Source organism: Coregonus clupeaformis, chromosome 18 (assembly GCF_020615455.1).
Source record: "Coregonus clupeaformis isolate EN_2021a chromosome 18, ASM2061545v1, whole genome shotgun sequence".
In the NCBI taxonomy this organism is placed as follows: domain Eukaryota; kingdom Metazoa; phylum Chordata; class Actinopteri; order Salmoniformes; family Salmonidae; genus Coregonus; species Coregonus clupeaformis.
The window spans coordinates 42,481,716-42,501,653 of NC_059209.1; the positions used below are offsets into that span (position 1 = coordinate 42,481,716).

Below are 19,938 nucleotides of genomic sequence, written 5' to 3' on the forward strand. Positions count from 1 at the left end.
CTGTCTTACTGTAGGTGAGGGAGAAGGACCTGGCTGTAGTTATTAACACTCTGGAGGAAGAGTTCAACATCTACAGAGAGGTGGGGGGAGAGTACTCAGCTGTACTCAGCCAAGATGTCCGCAATGGCCTCCAGAAGAACGGCAAAGAAGGTACGGCTCGGCGGGGGACTGAATGTATTGGAGGGAGTCACAGAAAGGGACAGACGTAGAGAAAAGAGAAGATCAGCCTATTAGTGTGTTGTTTTTAGAGGGAATTATGGGTAACAGAATAGCCATGTTTCACAATAAAAGCCCCCCACAAGATCATGATAAAGTAAAGACATGCTTGTACTCTATAACACTACTGCTCACTGTCCCAGTGCTTTAGGTTACTTCAGGTTACTTCAGGTTGGGTTCAGGTTGTAAACTATAATTCCCCTTGTGTTTTCATCTCCAGCCCCCCAGCTGACAGTGCACCCGGTGCTGATACCTCAGAACCAGTTCTGTGTGATGAGTCTGGACCCAGATACTCTGCCTGCCATCGCAACAACACTTATCGACGTACTCTTCTACTCCAACGGGTGAGCTCTGCCCTGCCCAAAACCCTTGTTCCTTTTATCAGAGTTGTTGCCTTACCAGTTCAAGTCAAGATGGCTGCAGTGTGAAATCCCTCGTTAACACCAGGTTGATCATTACTTAGGGTAATGGTTCTGCCATCTTTTTGTAAAATAAAGTAAATAATAGAACTGCACATAAAAGTGTTCCTATTCTAATTCTATGGTGTAAATGATTTTCTCCCCCAGTCCTAAAGAGGGCGCTCTTCCCAGCCAGGACCTGGACTTTATCAAGTTCTTTTCCTTCTCTCTGATCGATGGCTACGTCTCTCTGGTCATGGACACAGAGGCACAAAGACAGTAAGACTCATCTCCTCTCACCCTCTCTTACATCTGAGCTGCCTTAAAGTTTCACTCTGTGGGTGGTCAATGGTGGCCTAGCGGTTAGAGCGTTGGGCCAGTAACCGAAAGGTTGCTAGTTCGAATCCTCGAGCCAAGAAGGTAAAAATATCTATCTGTGCCCTTGAGTAAGGCACTTAACCCTAATTGCTCCAGGGTCCCCATTGATAATGGGGGAGTTGGGATATGGGGGATTTGCAATAAAACAATCTCCATTTCACACATGCGTATAATACACTCTAGTACAAGAAATAGGCCAAATATAAGCACCCACCTGGTTATTATTATTAGTGTGTGTTTTAGCAAGTTTCTGTTAACATATTCTTAGTGTGTGTGTGGTTGTGAACACATAATTATCAGACCTAGGTCCTGATACCTTTCACCAAGTCACCTATCTTACTTGGAGCCTAAGAAACCGTGATGAATTAACATGGACTGTCAATGGAGAGATGTTTTCTTTTTGTTAGCAACTGCCGACGCGTTAATGTCACGTGTCATGTAGACGTCGTGTACACGTGACACTTACAAGTTACGTGTCAGTTTACTATTTCATATCTGACAATGAAATGTCCATCTTATACGATGGAAATATAAGATCTTATAAGACAACCCTATGCTTAGCATGACTGTAATATAATCTATTTAGCTAAGATAGGCCTATAACAAAGAACAGTAAAAATGTATTTTATGGTATATAAGAAAAAAGATTAGGCTAGTTAATATGCATCCACCAGTCCTGGATCTAGGCCTATTTCTAAAATAAATATGGACAGCGCCCGATGCTGAAAGTTGAGTAGGCAAATGTACTAACAACGAGGGCTTTGTTGGAGCCCTATTTAAGAAATAAGTAGGGTAGGCTTTCTTGTTTGACAGACACAGTTCTACTATATTGGTCATTATTTCCTCCGATAGGGACGGTCTCCCCTGATCTCTCCAAGGGTCCCCCGTAAAACACCAGTTTACCTGACAGTGCAGCAGATTTTCTCCAGTTTAACTTTGTCTGTGTTACACCGTATCTAGTGTTTTATGAAATTGCAACTGTCGGCTACTGGATTCCTATGTGATAGGGTTGAGTCTCTAGATTCCCTCGCTGAACTCTTACGCATCTGAGGCAATAATGAATTGGTTCTCATGGGTGATTTAAACTGGGACTGGTTATCGCCAAATTCCAACGCCATAAAAGAGCTATGCCATTCGTTGAATTTCACCCAGTTAACCCTAAAGACTGCTAATTGATATTCTCCTAACTAACAACCTGCATAAGTACCTGGCCATCTGTATCTTCCCAAACAATTTGTGTGTACAAGGGACAATACAATCCCCAAATGACCCCCTTGGGTAATAGAGGGAACGTCAAGCAGTTTTGTGAACAGGCTTTCCTGAATGAACTGGGAAAATATGTATGCTCCTTCCAGACATTGAGATAGCGTAGTCCTATTTCCATAAGCTGTTGTCAACTATCTGTGACAGATGTGCACGTTAGAAAGTAGGGTAGGCCTAATTCATATATTAAGCCTATGCTACAACAGACAACAAATATCCCCCTGAGACAGATTTAGATAGGCCTGCACACTTACTCAAATTAAAATATGGTGTCAGCATTGCTTCAGTAAAACCGATCAACAGCTGATCATTAGGCTATGGACAACTTGTGTGTTTCTATGTTAGCCTTCTAATGGTTGTGCATTTCATCTTCATCATAGGCCAATATGCTAGCTGTCTCTCTCTCACCCTTCACACTTTCCTTGTCAATTCATTTGATAGGCTACATTGTTTTAGTATTATCCTATGCCTACAGGTTTTAATAGTAATTTGTGATGAGACTGCCGTTATCAGTTTTTCTGAGCGTTCGGGCGCTGGCCATGGTCCTGTTATTGTCACTCCCGCCGCTGGGCTGGTGTGGTGATTGGCGCCGCTGGGCCGGTGTGGTGATGGGTGCCGCTGGGCCGGTGTGGTGATGGGTGCCGCCGGGCCGGTGTGGTGATGGGCGCCGCTGGGCCGGTGTGGTGATGGGTGCCGCTGGGCCGGTGTGGTGATGGGTGCCGCTGGGCCGGTGTGGTGATGGGCGCCGGTGTGGTGATTGGCGCCGCTGGGCCGGTGTGGTGATGGGCGCCGCTGGGCCGGTGTGGTGATGGGCGCCGGTGTGGTGATTGGCCTACTAATGGTTTGACAACTGTAGCATTCTAGCTCCACCTAACGAGCTACGAACAGAAGTTACTTTACATTACACTGTTTTCGGAAGGTCTCCGGTCACCATTCAAGTAAAGGGCAACATTAAACATATATATTCACATGGTATTGGGGGACCTATTTCATAGTTTTTTTTTCACAGGTCCAGTTTTCCCGATTTCCATCCGAAAGACTCACCTTCACCCTGGTGGCAGAGCAGACTGTGTACAGGCTGTTACATGCCAGTGGAGTAACCTAAACTCATACCATTTTCACGGCATCTAAACTGATTGGCTTCCCTTCTCCAAAACTCTCCCTACTGAACTAACAACTGAACTAACAAACTATATAGCGCAAAGCCCACCTCATGATCTCCTGTCCTGCCTTCCACTCCATCAAAATATATATATATTTTTAAATGTGTAGTCCCTCCCGCAGTTGAGAGGCTTTACGGTATTATAATAGCACTATAGCTCCAGGCTATTTTTCAAGAGTCAGGCGTCACACAGACGTTAGTCAGGCGTTTGGTATCACAGTTAGTCAGACGTTCAATGGTAGGCGATAGGCAGATGGTGGTGGTGTTGCTCCTCTTGAATTCTGGCCTGCGATACTTGGTAGCAGCAATGACCCACACTGTGTGTGTGTGTGTGTGTGTGTGTGTGTGTGTATTCTAGGTTCCCTGCTGATCTTCTCTTCACCAGTTCCTCCAGGGAGCTGTGGAGGATGGTGCGCATTGGGGGACAGCCTCTGGGTTTCGGTAAACTACCCTTTAATCCATCCTCTGAAAAACCCACTATAAGTATGTTGGGATCATTCCAACTTTACCCTGGGTAGACTGACACTCATAATGATACCACAAATACTTCATTGTTGATCTCTCCATCTCTCTCTCTTCTCTTCTCCAGACGAGTGTGGCATTGTTGCCCAGATATCCCAGCCCTTAGCTGACAACGACATCTCAGCCTATTATATCAGCACCTTCAGCTTCGACCATGCCCTGGTGAGCAAGCCTTTAGCTGCTGATGTGACACCCACTGGCACCCAGCTTTACTCTACAGAACATGAACTTTAGAAGAGGGTATGTTCTGATTCTGACCAACAGAGGGCACTGTTTCCCCTGAATAAAGGGTAGCGTGTAGCTTAATGACTGTAGCAGGTGTTTGCAACAGGGTTTAGACACATCTGGTCACAGAAATCACAAGAATGTCAGCAGCGCTATCAGATGACAGAATGAATGTCTGATTTGTCAGAGGGTGCTAAATGAACCGCTTCCTGTGGACTTTCCAGCTTTTATGTTGATCTGACATCAGCAGTGTCTTCTGCACTATCTGTATAGTTCATACCTGAATGACACTGATAGTTTGACGTGAGATACCTGACTAAGAGATAAGCTGTCAGTCAGAATGCTTCTCATGCTAAAGACAATCAGATTACAAAGGGAAAACCAGCCACGTCGCAGACACCGATGTCTTGCTCCTGGACAAGCTAAACACCTTCTTCGCCCGCTTTGAGGATAACACAGTGCCACCGATGCGAGCTGCTCCCGAGGACTGTGCGCTCTCCTTCTCTGTGGCCGACGTGAGTAAGACGTTTAAGTGTGTTAACCCTCGCAAGGCTGCCGGCCCAGACGGCATCCCTAGCTACGTCCTCGGACCATGCGCAGACCAGCTGGCAGGTGTGTTTACGGACATATTCAATCTCTCCCTATCCCAGACTGCTGTCCCCACTTGGTTCAAGATGTCCACCATTGTGCCTGTACAGAAGAAAGCAAAGGTATTTGAACTAAATGACTATTGCCCCGTAGCACTCACTTCTGTCAACATGAAGTGCTTTGAGAGGCTAGTTAAGGATAATCTCACCTCCACCTTACCCGACACCCTAGACCCACTGCAATTTCATACCGCCCTAATAGATTCACGGATGATGCAATCGCACTGCACACTGCCCTATCCCATCTGGACAAGAGGAATACCTATGTAAGAATGCTGTTCATTGACTACAGCTCAGCCTTCAACAGGGCTGTGGCGGTCATGACATTTTCTCAGCCGGTGATCATCAAGCAAATAACTGCTGGTCTCAAGGTAGTTGACTGTTAATTAACATACACAAATTGAGCATCTCCTGGCTTCCACGCATAGCCTGCAAGCCACTAATGCAGATCTTTGGAACATCTACATTTAAAAAAGTCTAATAAATCAAATGTAATATAGCCTACACCATCACCATACACAAAAAAAATTTATGCACGCATGACTGTAAGTCGCTTTGGATAAAAGCGTCTGCTAAATGGCATATTATTATTATATTATTATCACAATAAATCCAGTATTTGTTTTAGACAGGTCTAAAGAAACATGATATGAAGAAAATGTAGTCTATTTCAGAAGAACAGAATAGCATACTCTGAGTCGTCCTTATGTTAGGCCCTGATCTGGCTATCCATATGGCTGTGGGCTACACTAGTTCATTTAGCAGACAAGATTTTCTTAGAATTCAATGGCATTATTTTATAGTATGAAGAATACAATTGAACAAAGCTGAATAAAATAGAAAGGATATTTTCTCCAAATGATTTCCAAGGAAGTGCGCACATGTGGCTATTCTGTGTTGAGTGATTAACAAAGAAACAGGTCCTCCTATATGCATAATTTAGTTATTTATGCAACTTTAGTTGGGCTTTTGATTTTTAATACATTCTAAGGCTGCATGATGCGACTCTAATAATGATTTGAAAAAAGTTGCATGAAAGGTTGCATGCTCTGATTTGTTTCTTGTGCAGGCTGCACACACTTCATCAGTCTCTGATTCACAATTTGACAAGCACTTGATAAAATTCTCACCCGGCCTCAAGCGTAATGCCCCCTAAAAAATCCATGCCTTCTCCCAGCTGCCATGCTCGAAAGCACCACTTACTCACATGGCTCGCTCAGATATCTAAATTCTTATTAGCCAATGTCCATCACGTGATCGGGTCCTTCTCACAGGAATCTCGGCTAAAAAGTAGGCTACAAGTGAAGATAGACACATCGGGACGCAACTGCGCTCTTATCGAATTCCGAGGCACATATTGAAGATGTTAGAAGAACTGTCCACATTTAGCCTTCAACAAGATTAGGCCTAACGAACAGTAAAAGCACTAGCCTATGTCAATCTACTCTCCTCCATAGTACAAAAGTTTACCTATTCTATTGGTCAACTTGTCCTTCTGTGCAATAAATAAATATTCCAAACAAATATACAGTGGGGAAAATAAGTATTTAGTCAGCCACCAATTGTGCAAGTTCCCCCACTTAAAAAGATGAGAGGCCTGTAATTTTCATCATAGATACACGTCAACTATGACAGACAAATTTAGAAAAGAAAATCCAGAAAATCACATTGTAGGATTTTTTATGAATTTATTTGCAAATTATGGTGGAAAATAAGTATTTGGTCACCTACAAACAAGCAAGATTTCTGCCTCTCACAGACCTGTAACTTCTTCTTTAAGAGGCTCCTCTGTCCTCCACTCGTTACCTGTATTAATGGCACATGTTTGAACTTGTTATCAGTATAAAAGACACCTGTCCCCAACCTCAAACAGTCACACTCCAAACTCCACTATGGCCAAGACCAAAGAGCTGTCAAAGGACACCAGAAACAAAATTGTAGACCTGCACCAGGCTGGGAAGACTGAATCTGCAATAGGTAAGCAGCTTGGTTTGAAGAAATCAACTGTGGGAGCAATTATTAGGAAATGGAAGATACTGATAATCTCCCTCGATCTGGGGCTCCACGCAAGATCTCACCCCGTGGGGTCAAAATGATCACAAGAACGGTGAGCAAAAATCCCAGAACCACACGGGGGGACCTAGTGAATGACCTGCAGAGAGCTGGGACCAAAGTAACAAAGCCTACCATCAGTAACACACTACGCCGCCAGGGACTCAAATCCTGCAGTGCCAGACGTGTCCCCCTGCTTAAGCCAGTACATGTCCAGGCCCGTCTGAAGTTTGCTAGAGTGCATTTGGATGATCCAGAAGAGGATTGGGAGAATGTCATATGGTCAGATGAAACCAAAATAGAACTTTTTGGTAAAACTCAACTCGTCGTGTTTGGAGGACAAAGAATGCTGAGTTGCATCCAAAGAACACCATACCTACTGTGAAGCATGGGGGTGGAAACATCATGCTTTGGGGCTGTTTTTCTGCAAAGGGACCAGGACGACTGATCCGTGTAAAGGAAAGAATGAATGGGGCCATGTATCGTGAGATTTTTAGTGAAAACCTCCTTCCATCAGCAAGGGCATTGAAGATGAAACGTGGCTGGGTCTTTCAGCATGACAATGATCCCAAACACACCGCCCGGGCAACGAAGGAGTGGCTTCGTAAGAAGTATTTCAAGGTCCTGGAGTGGCCTAGCCAGTCTCCAGATCTCAACCCCATAGAAAATCTTTGGAGGGAGTTGAAAGTCTGTGTTGCCCAGCGACAGCCCCAAAACATCACTGCTCTAGAGGAGATCTGCATGGAGGAATGGGCCAAAATACCAGCAACAGTGTGTGAAAACCTTGTGAAGACTTACAGAAAACGTTTGACCTGTGTCATTGCCAACAAAGGGTATATAACAAAGTATTGAGAAACTTTTGTTATTGACCAAATACTTATTTTCCACCATAATTTGCAAATAAATTCATAAAAAATCCTACAATGTGATTTTCTGGATTATTTTTTCTCATTTTGTCTGTCATAGTTGACGTGTACCTATGATGAAAATTACAGGCCTCTCTCATCTTTTTAAGTGGGAGAACTTGCACAATTGGTGGCTGACTAAATACTTTTTTCCCCCACTGTATCCCAAATTAATACAACCACTCCGCATAAAAAAAACACATTTAAAAGCAATGAGGCTGATGCAACAGATCAGAACATTTAGCTTAAAATGTTGATAAACTATTAGGCTATTTCTTCACATTATAAGCGCAGCAATGCGCACACGGCAGTAGGCTATAAGGGCAAATGTTCCAAAATGCTATCAATTAGCGGGAAAACACTGTTCTCAAAAGTGACCGCAAATGCGATTATGCATGTAATGCTTTATTATAAAGGTGAATTTTTATGGTGAAAATTATCTTCCCCAAACTTGAAACTCACTCGCCGCCTATGTATGCCAGTTAGGCTCTACACCAGTTGTAAAGCGGATTAATGTGCTTAATTTTAAGAAGTTATTTGGCCGCTAGTTGTGAAGCTGGTTGAGAGAATGCCAAGAGTGTGCAAAGCTGTCATCAAGGCAAAGGGTGTCTATTTGAAGAATCTCAAATATAAAATACATTTTGATTTAACACTTTTTTGGTTACTACATGATTCCATATGTGTTATTTCATAGTTTTGATGTCATCACTGTTATTCTACAATGTGGAAAATAGTAAAAATAAAGAAAAACCCTTGAATGAGTTGGTGTTCTAAAACATTTGACCTGTAGTGTATTTGCATTAACTTTATTTTAAGCATTTATTCATACTATTTCGTCCTTTCACAAGATATAGTCCCGACACAAATCTAGGGTTGCTACCCAAGCCGGCTGGTTGTTTGTTCTATCGGTTCGGTTGCTAGAGACACGACCCAGTTTTTTTCTTCTGTATCCATGGACGCGACCCAGTCGTTCGTTCTAAATGTTCTATTGCCATACTGGCTGGCAACTTTCTTATCCCTTTCTTGCTAGCTAGCCAACTACGGCTAACTTAGTCACGTCAAAAAGTGCAGCCAGAATAACAGCAAAGTAGCTGCATTTGCATTTGTTTAAGCTGTTTTCTAGTGACATTTTTTGGGATACATCCATAACAATGAGCTAATGAGGCACGATTTCGCCTGGTGCAGAGAATGTGCTCTCTCGTCAGGACACTGTTGTTCAGAGGAGCTAGCCAACAACACAGCTAACACAATCACTTCAAACTGAAGCTGGAAAGACTGCAAACTAGCTGCACTTCGTTTCGTTTTACCTTTTTTCAGTTGACATTTCTTTGTATATATCCATAAAAATGATGCCAGCTGATTCATGATTTCAACTGGCTGAGAAACGCTGTCTGTCCCGACTCCCGACACATTCATTACTATGGGACAGCTGGTGATCGAATTTGAATATTGAAACAATGTTGCAAATGTGAGATAATGTCTAGATGCTTTTTATATTGGAGGTCAAGTTTATAAAGTGCCTGGCTGGGCTGATGAGACAGTGGATTGCATAGTCAGATGGAACGGAGAAAATAGGCATTTTAACATCAGATTTACCCGGTGGTAACTTGTGTAATAGACACCGGCTGGAATGCGATTTTAACCAATCAGCATTCAGGATTAGACCCACCCATTGTATAATGTTAGATATTACTGCACTGTTGGAGCTAGGAAGACAGCATTTCGCTACACCCGCAATTACAACTGCTAAATATGTGTATGCGACCAATAACATTTGATTTGAAATGCTGATGGAATAGGAATTGGAACCATATTCCATTCTGTCCACTCTGTTCTCTTCTCCTGTGTTCTACTCTAGGTACCTGAAGAGGACATAGTGAGTGTGACTGAGATGCTCCAGCAGCACAGGAAAGAGCCAGCCTGCTAATGGCGACCTGGCGGCTTGGTCCGTACTACACCTCTCTGTGTCCTGGGGCAGTACGGGGCTGGAGAGGGATGCTAACTCCGTGCCTAGATTAGCACTGCAGCGTGAGCAGTATTAACCATAAACGTTGTTGCCATGACCACCAAAAGCGCTTCTAGGAAGGGGTGATTGGACGCTGACAGGACCACCGACCAATGCACACACTGATTGGACGCTGCCAGGACCCCCGACCAATGCACACAACGGGACGAGGGGATTGGTGAACTGAAGTCCAGTTGTGATGATGGTAACGCTGTACTTAAGGCCTGCAGGTATAATGCATTATGATGCGGTTATAATGCTTGCGTTATAAGACTTGTTATAGGCATATATAACCCCCTTATTTCTTGTTATCGTCTCATAAAGATCCTGACTAAATAACAGCCATTTTGAGTCATAGCCTAAGCCTTGTAATAACGCATTATAAAGTCAACATGCTGATAACACGTAATAAAGCATAATACCTGCAGTTTATAAAGTGTAACCATGATGGATTTTCTTATGCTACTTACCTGCTTGCCGCAGGGCACAAACATCTTACTCGTACTGTAAACAACACAGCTGTCTTCCAGTGATGTTTATACTGTAATGCTATGTGTCAGAACGCCACCCTTTGTGTCAAAGGTCAAGTTATTTCATGTGTGAGTGAATTATGTGAAGCACAATTTCTGCTTGGCAAAATATGTCTCTCCATTGGTGCTTTTTATTCGCCATATCTTCACAAATTGTACTTGTAGTAAGGCACGTAAATGGCCTAATCGCACCGCAATAACTGAAGCCGCTCATTGAAGTGTCAGCACAAGTCTTATTGTCGACAATCACATTAGAGAAAAAAAAGACATTATAAAAAAGGTCGTTTTGAAGTGTATTGGTAGAAATTAGTGTTAATTGGTAAACATCAGAATTTTATTTTCTTGAAAAACATATGCAGGCAATACTAGAAAAAAAAGACAAATTCAATGATTATCCAAGGTAAAGAGTAGCTTTATTTAGTGCCGTGATGCAGTTTCAACATCAATAAGAAGTTACTCAAAAAATGTTTAAGGGTCAACATTTCTGTACTTTTGTAGCGTTGTAGCATTGTATTTCCTTTAAGATCAACACTGTCTTATTCTTTAATTTTCTTTTTTAATTTGCACAATTAAGACGTTTCTTATTAATTTCCTTGTAGACTGAGAAAGTTACTAATATCATTAGAAATATTATTTTGGTACAATTACATTTTGTACAATTTAAAACATGTATTATGTCAAATAATTGTAAATGTGCTATTAAATTAAATGTATTTCTGGACTTCATTATGGATACATTGTCACCTAATTTTTTTCAGATAACATTTGGTTGTTAATTAATTTACTTTTGTATGGAGATGAATTTACACTAAAATAGCTTAGATATGGGTTGAGACATTACACATACTTTGTCAAACTATTGATGCAATGTTTTCATGACAACCGTTGTGTGTTTTTTCAGTCTTGTTGAGTAGACTTGTAATGTATGGTAGATGAGTGGGTGTGCGTTTAAATGGGAGGAGAAAGTTCCACTCTAAACATGACATTTGTGTAAAATTCGAAGAAAGTTCCATTATTTCCTTGTGGTTGTTGAGTGTTTATTTTTAGAGACACCCCTTGTATATTAGAGTTGATCAAGCCATCCATTAGTGTCTCCTTCGCTCACCAGCACAGAAGAACTCCAATATGTTTGGTAAATATTTTTACTGTACTCTCACAACAACAGTTAACCATTTGTGACATACTTGGATTGTTAAAATAATAACCTACTATTGTTTCTGATTGGTTTGTGATTGTCATTTTGCTGGTGACTAGGCATGTGTGCATGCGTAAAATGTGTGTTATGTCCCTAAGTATACATACACAATGGGTAGCATACAGTGAGGGAAAAAAGTATTTGATCCCCTGCTGATTTTGTACGTTTGCCCACTGACAAAGAAATGATCAGTCAATAATTTTAATGGTAGGTTTATTTGAACAGTGAGAGACAGAATAACAACAAAAAAATCCAGAAAAACTTATGTCAAAAATGTTATAAATTGATTTGCATTTTAATGAGGGAAATAAGTATTTGACCCCTCTGCAAAACATGACTTAGTACTTGGTGGCAAAACCCTTGTTGGCAATCACAGAGGTCAGACGTTTATTGTAGTTGGCCACCAGGTTTGCACACATCTCAGGAGGGATTTTGTCCCACTCCTCTTTGCAGATCTTCTCCAAGTCATTAAGGTTTAGAGGCTGACGTTTGGCAACTCGAACCTTCAGCTTCCTCCACAGATTTTCTATGGGATTAAGGTCTGGAGACTGGCTAGGCCACTCCAAGACCTTAATGTGCTTCTTCTTGAGCCACTCCTTTGTTGCCTTGGCCGTGTGTTTTGGGTCATTGTCATGCTGGAATACCCATCCACGACCCATTTTCAATGCCCTGGCTGAGGGAAGGAGGTTCTCACCCAAGATTTGACGGTACATGGACCCGTCCATCGTCCCTTTGATGCGGTGAAGTTGTCCTGTCCCCTTAGCAGAAAAACACCCCCAAAGCATAATGTTTCCACCTCCATGTTTGACGGTGGGGATGGTGTTCTTGGGGTCATAGGCAGCATTCCTCCTCCTCCAAACACAGCGAGTTGAGTTGATGCCAAAGAGCTCGATTTTGGTCTCATCTGACCACAACACTTTCACCCAGTTCTCCTCTGAATCATTCAGATGTTCATTGGCAATCTTCAGACGGCCCTGTATATGTGCTTTCTTGAGCAGGGGGACCTTGCAGGCGCTGCAGGATTTCAGTCCTTCACGGCGTAGTGTGTTACCAATTGTTTTCTTGGTGACTATGGTCCCAGCTGCCTTGAGATCATTGACAAGATCCTCCCGTGTAGTTCTGGGCTGATTCCTCACCGTTCTCATGATCATTGCAACTCCACAAGGTGAGATCTTGCATGGAGCCCCAGGCCGAGGGAGATTGACAGTTATTTTGTGTTTCTTCCATTTGCGAATAATCGCACCAACTGTTTTCACCGTCTCACCAAGCTGCTTGGCAATGGTCTTGTAGCCCATTCCAGCCTTGTGTAGGTTACAATCTTGTCCCTGACATCCTTGGAGAGCTCTTTGGTCTTGGCCATGATGGAGAGTTTGGAATCTGATTGATTGATTGCTTCTGTGGACAGGTGTCTTTTATACAGGTAACAAACTGAGATTAGGAGCACTCCCTTTAAGAGTGTGCTCCTAATCTCAGCTCGTTACCTGTATAAAAGACACCTGGGAGCCAGAAATCTTTCTGATTGAGAGGGGGTCAAATACTTATTTCCCTCATTAAAATGCAAATCAATTTATAAAATTTTTGACATGCGTTTTTCTGGATTATTTTGTTGTTATTCTGTCTCTCACTGTTCAAATAAACCTACCATTAAAATTATAGACTGATAATTTCTTTGTCAGTGGGCAAACTTACAAAATCAGCAGGGGATCAAAAACTTTTTTCCCTCACTGTACATTGTAGTAACCATGTTGCCCTTCACCAGTTTTACCTAGCATCTTTCTAGTGATCAAGTTGGAGACAGCACAGGCAGCACCCCACTCTGGAAATGTGGACAAGTGTCAGAAGGCTTTAGACCGGACCATAGAGCTTTCTAAACTGTCAGATCATGAAGCTGGCATCCTCCTGACTTCTTACGTAAGTAACAAGATGGAATGGAGGGGGTTCGGTCAATATCTTTGCCTGAGACTTGATAAATTACATTAGCTCCCCAGGTTAATGACTGGGCATTAGCTCTGTGGGCTAACCAAGTAATGAGGCCTGCAGGGGACTGGGAGTTACCGTGACAAACCGTAGTGATGGCCTCTTCTGGCAAATGAATTTCCCAAATTCCCCATGATTAGAAAAGTGATGACTTAACCATATGAGATCACGTGGGTTCTCAGAACCGTCGGTCACCGTGACAAACAACAATTACTGTTTGATGCTCAACTCTGCCAATATTCCCCAGATTTAGTCAGTGACGAATGTTAACCCACATGATATCATATGATTTTCTCAGAACCGTATTATTCATGGTAAAGTGAAAAAGAAAACAGGTCAATTGCACAATGAGAATGTCAGTGGACTGATTCAGATACGTGTCCTGGGGCTGGAGAGGGATGCTAACTCCGTGCCTAGATTAGCACTGCAGCGTGAGCAGTATTAACCATAAACGTTGTTGCCATGACCACCAAAAGCGCTTCTAGGAAGGGGTGATTGGACGCTGACAGGACCACCGACCAATGCACACACTGATTGGACGCTGCCAGGACCCCCGACCAATGCACACAACGGGACAAGGGGATTGGTGAACTGAAGTCCAGTTGTGATGATGGTAACGCTGTACTTAAGGCCTGCAGGTATAATGCATTATGATGCGGTTATAATGCTTGCGTTATAAGACTTGTTATAGGCATATATAACCCCCTTATTTCTTGTTATCGTCTCATAAAGATCCTGACTAAATAACAGCCATTTTGAGTCATAGCCTAAGCCTTGTAATAACGCATTATAAAGTCAACCATGCTGATAACACGTAATAAAGCATAATACCTGCAGTTTATAAAGTGTAACCATGATGGATTTTCTTATGCTACTTACCTGCTTGCCGCAGGGCACAAACATCTTACTCGTACTGTAAACAACACAGCTGTCTTCCAGTGATGTTTATACTGTAATGCTATGTGTCAGAACGCCACCCTTTGTGTCAAAGGTCAAGTTATTTCATGTGTGAGTGAATTATGTGAAGCACAATTTCTGCTTGGTAAAATATGTCTCTCCATTGGTGCTTTTTATTCGCCATATCTTCACAAATTGTACTTGTAGTAAGGCACGTAAATGGCCTAATCGCACAGCAATAACTGAAGCCGCTCATTGAAGTGTCAGCACAAGTCTTATTGTCGACAATCACATTAGAGAGAAAAAAGACATTATAAAAAAGGTCGTTTTGAAGTGTATTGGTAGAAATTAGTGTTAATTGGTAAACATCAGAATTTTATTTTCTTGAAAAACATATACAGGCAATACTAGAAAAAAAAAGACAAATTCCATGATTATCCAAGGTAAAGAGTAGCTTTATTTAGTGCCGTGATGCAGTTTCAACATCAATAAGAAGTTACTCAAAAAATGTTTAAGGGTCAACATTTCTGTACTTTTGTAGCGTTGTAGCATTGTATTTCCTTTACGATCAACACTGTCTTATTCTTCCATTTTCTTTTTTAATTTGCACAATTAAGACGTTTCTTATTAATTTCCTTGTAGACTGAGAAAGTTACTAATATCATTAGAAATATAATTTGGTACAATTACATTTTGTACAATTTAAAACATGTATTATGTCAAATAATTGTAAATGTGCTATTAAATTAAATGTATTTCTGGACTTCATTATGGATACATTGTCACCTAATTTTTTTCAGATAACATTTGGTTGTTAATTAATTTACTTTTGTATGGAGATGAATTTACACTAAAATAACTTAGATATGGGTTGAGACATTACACATACTTTGTCAAACTATTGATGCAATGTTTTCATGACAACCATTGTGTGTTTTTTCAGTCTTGTTGAGTAGACTTGTAATAAATGGTTGATGAGTGGGTGGGTGTTTAAATGGGAGGAGAAAGTTCCACTCTAAACATGACATTTGTATAAAATTCTAAGAAAGTTACATTATTTCCTTGTGGTTGTTGAGTGTTTATTTTTAGAGACACCCCTTGTATATTAGAGTTGATCAAGCCATCCATTAGTGTCTCCTTCGCTCACCAGCACAGAAGAACTCCAAATTGTTTGGTAAATATTTTTACTGTACTCTCACAACAACAGTTAACCATTTGTGACATACTTGGATTGTTAAAATAATAACCTACTATTGTTTCTGATTGGTTTGTGATTGTCATTTTGCTGGTGACTAGGCATGTGTGCATGTGTAAAATGTGTGTTATGTCCCTAAGTAGACATACACAATGGGTAGCATACATTGTAGTAACCATGTTGCCCTTCACCAGTTTTACCTATTATCTTTCTAGTGATCAAGATGGAGACAGCACAGGCAGCACCCCACTCTGGAAATGTGGACAAGTGTCAGAAGGCTTTAGACCAGATCATAGAGCTTTCTAAACTGTCAGATCATGAAGCTGGCATCCTCCTGACTTCTTACGTAAGTAACAAGATGGAATGGAGGTGGTTCGGTCAATATCTTTGCCTGAGACTTGATAAATTACATTAGCTCCCCAGGTTAATGACTGGGCTTTAGCTCTGTGGGCTAACCAAGTATTGAGGCCTGCAGGGAACTGGGAGTTACCGTGACAAACCGTAGTGATGGCCTCTTCTGGCAAATGAATTTCCCAAATTCCCCATGATTAGAAAGTGATGACTTAACCATATGAGATCACGTGGGTTTTCTCAGAACCGTCGGTCACCGTGACAAACAACAATTACTGTTTGATGCTCAACTCTGCCAATATTCCCCAGATTTAGTCAGTGACGAATGTTAACCCACATGATATCATATGATTTTCTCAGAACCGTATTATTCATGGGAAAGTGTAACTACAGTGTAACAACCACAGATTCAGATCATAGGCTATAACGGTAACTTTTTATACTGCTCAGCATAGTTCTGAACTATACTAGAAAACAGGTCAATTACACAATGAGAATGTCAGTGGACTGATTTGAATTCCCCCCCTCTTATGCGTTTCCAGATTAAAACAAATGGCTTCCTGACCGACCAGCAGGCCCACAGCATGGATGGGGTTCCCTCGGTAACCATCGCTGGCTCCACCCCTAAGGAGAAGCTTCAGAACATCTCCAACAAGGCCATGCTCTTCCACTGGCACATCAACACGGTAACCAAATACATGACTGACCTGTTGGAGGTCTCAGATAATGAAACTCAGATTCTTCTGGGCCTCCTGAGTGATTCCAGGAACCATCTCAAGAAACTATCTGGCCTCGTAGAGGCGCTCCTGCAGATTTTGGACCCAAACACACCCAGTACTACGTCCACTAAGCCCCAAGACGTGCCCCGTGATGACTATGAGAAGAAGATGTACGGCTGGACTGTGCTAGACCGGCACAAGGACTTTGTTGCCATGGTGTTACAGGAAGTTGCTGGCTTTAAGGATAATACTGTGTTCGAGGGTTAGACAAAGTGATTGTCACCCAAGGGTGATTTTAGGATATTTATTCCAATATTATCAGGTATTTCATGTAAATAAACAATCAGGGGACACAGGCCCACTGACAATAATATGAATGTGAAAGAGAAGCATTTGTTTGCTGCACAGTATGTATTTATGTATATTTTTCTTCTATTTTTGAAATCATTTTGTTATTTTATTTTCGAAACAGTCCAGAATACAGTCTTGAAGCAAATTAATTGTTATGCTCTTGCATTATATCAAATTTTGCATTAACATTTAATCTACTCAGTTCACTCTCTTTAAGCTATTTTGTTCCTACTGCTCCTTGTCTATGGAGCCTCAATTATTCCCTTATGCCCCACACATGGCAGATCAGTTGAGGTCAATGGTGTAGTGGACGGTAAACTCAAGTACACCCAGTTTAGGGTTAGGGATTTATTTATCCAAGGTGCTCAGGGGTTTTACCCATCTGCTTTTTACCACAACATCCCTGGTTGAGGGTAGCCTGGTCGAACGAGGCTAGATTGCGGCAGCATCTCCCCGACTCAAAGGCTGATGCACAGGGGTGATGGTGGTTGTGGTTAGAGTGAAGTAGTACAGGCACTTCCAGGAAGGTCAGCAGGCCCCAGACAGTGAAAGGCTCTTTCCCAAATGACACTCTATTCTCTATTTAGTGAACTACTTTTGATAGAGCCCAAGTAGTTCACTAAATGGGGAATAGGGTGCCATTTGGGACGCAACCACTGCCTCCCTAATCAGTCATCTTATGACGTCCTCCCTGCATCCTCACACAACACACAGATAACAGGCTGACGTCTGTCAGTTTCATTCTGATGCTGTATACTAAAGGGTTGCCAGTGCCATAGATGGGCAATGTATGATACAAATGTATGCATTCACATACTGTACGTTGTTTTCGATAAACATTTCTGCTAAATGGGCCTATTTTAACACTATATGGGTTTGTTTTTAAACTTGGCACTTTTGGTCTCCGCTACATCAAGTTAAGAATTGGTGGCCTTTTTATTTTATTTTTTATAAACCGGACATTTTGTGTTCAATTTGTCATGAGATTGATATGAACAAATGGGTGATGTTCCCTTCAAGAACTGGATCTGTAGGTAGTTAACACTGTAAATTTTGTTCATATTTAATTAAAAATATATATGAATACCGTAATGAATAACTACTTTTACTGTATTTGTTTTGCCATTCATATTAAAGGCCCGGTGTAGTCAAAATTCTGTTTTTCCTTTTATTTTGTGTCATATTTCAAATCAAATTTTATTTGTCACATACACGTGTTTAGCAGATGTTAAAGCGGGTGTAGCGAAATGCTTGTGCTTCTAGCTCCGACAGTGCAGTAATATCTAACAAATAATATCTAACAATTTCACAACATATACCCAATACACACAAAACTAGTAAGGAATGGGATTTAAGAATATATACATATATTTGTGCAACAGCTGATGAAACTAACACTGTAAATGTAATCAGTGTTATTTCCCAATAGTTGCTGGTTGAAAATCAACACAGAACCTTAAATTCAGTAGGTTCTGCATAGGTGGAGTTTTGGGTTGCCTCGTGACATCACCAGGCAAAATAATAAAGACTCTTCCAAACCTCTATGCCAATAACCGCTAGCTTTCAGGTTACATATCCCTACCATTAAGCTACCCCGCTCCACTTCTAACTATGGTAATGCACTGCTCTGGTCCTCTTCCCCGCTCCACTTCTAACTATGGTAATGCACTGCTCTGGTCCTCTTCCCCACTCCAATTCTAACTATGGTTATGCACTGCTCTGGTCCTCTTCCCCACTCCAATTCTAACTATTGTAATGCCCTGCTCTGGTCCTCTTCCCCACTCCAATTCTAACTATGGTAATGCACTGCTCTGGTCCCCTTCCCCACTCCAATTCTAACTATGGTAATGCACTGCTCTGGTCCTCTTCCCCACTCCAATTCTAACTATGGTAATGCACTGCTCTGGTCCTCTTCCCCACTCCAATTCTAACTGTGGTAATGCACTGCTCTGGTCCTCTTCCCCACTCCAATTCTAACTATGGTAATGCACTGCTCTGGTCCTCTTCCCCACTCCAATTCTAACTGTGGTAATGCACTGCTCTGGTCCTCTTCCCCACTCCAATTCTAACTATGGTAATGCACTGCTCTGGTCCTCTTCCCCACTCCAATTCTAACTATGGTAATGCACTGCTATGGTCCTCTTCCCCACTCCAATTCTAACTAGGTAATGCACTGCTATGGTCCCCTTCCCCACTCCAATTCTAACTATGGTAATGCACTGCTCTGGTCCTCTTCCCCACTCCAATTCTAACTGTGGTAATGCACTGCTCTGGTCTTCTTCCCCCCTCCAATTCTAACTGTGGTAATGCACTGCTCTGGTCCCCTTCCCTGCTCAGACCACACCCAGACAGTCCTAGCAATATTCTTGCTTGAGATTTTTATTTATTTATTTTTTTACCATTTAATGGGAAATTATTACAGCAAGTAACCTGTTACCCAGAGTCATTTGATATATTGAGCTAAAACAGCTGGACTGGGCCTTTAATACATGATAAAACACAACATGACTCAAGCATGGAATTATGAATGTATTCTGGTTCATAAATATCAATGCATATCTTCAGCCTGAGCCAAGCAGTCTGTAGCTGGTAGTTGTATCACTTTCTTGCACATCAACTTCCTGAAGTTGAGAAATAGGTAGAGTTCATGGGAATAATACAGGATGATTCAGTGGATAGTTAAACATGTAACTCATACGCCAAGCAAACAAACTGAAGATGGTGTTTAGTTAAGCAAATAACCACCTAAAAGGAAACATCTTAATTGATTTTTCTGATGGGTTTTCACCTTGTGTGATATCACATAAGATATGAAGGAAGTTGATCATATCCGCATTACATTTTTCAACATATATGACTAAGCAAGATGAATATAAGACTGTGGCCTCTGTTACTGGGCAGAGCAACTCATTCTTGGCTATGACTGACAACATAAGCAAGAAAAACTAAA

General features: G+C 41.7%; 1 protein-coding gene across 1 annotated transcript in view; it reads left to right on the forward strand.

Annotated features, from left to right (window-relative positions):
- LOC121530775 (cytosolic arginine sensor for mTORC1 subunit 1) overlaps positions 1 to 11,569 on the forward strand; it is a 45,276-nt gene extending 33,707 nt beyond the window's left edge. Inside the window, exons 4-9 of the mRNA XM_041836006.2 lie at positions 15 to 150; positions 437 to 560; positions 783 to 893; positions 3,776 to 3,858; positions 4,007 to 4,101; positions 9,627 to 11,569. Coding sequence (XP_041691940.1) covers positions 15 to 150; positions 437 to 560; positions 783 to 893; positions 3,776 to 3,858; positions 4,007 to 4,101; positions 9,627 to 9,695 — 618 coding nt within the window. The 3' untranslated portion in view covers positions 9,696 to 11,569. The remainder of the gene's footprint in view (positions 1 to 14; positions 151 to 436; positions 561 to 782; positions 894 to 3,775; positions 3,859 to 4,006; positions 4,102 to 9,626) is intronic.
- Positions 11,570 to 19,938: the final 8,369 nt, after the last annotated feature.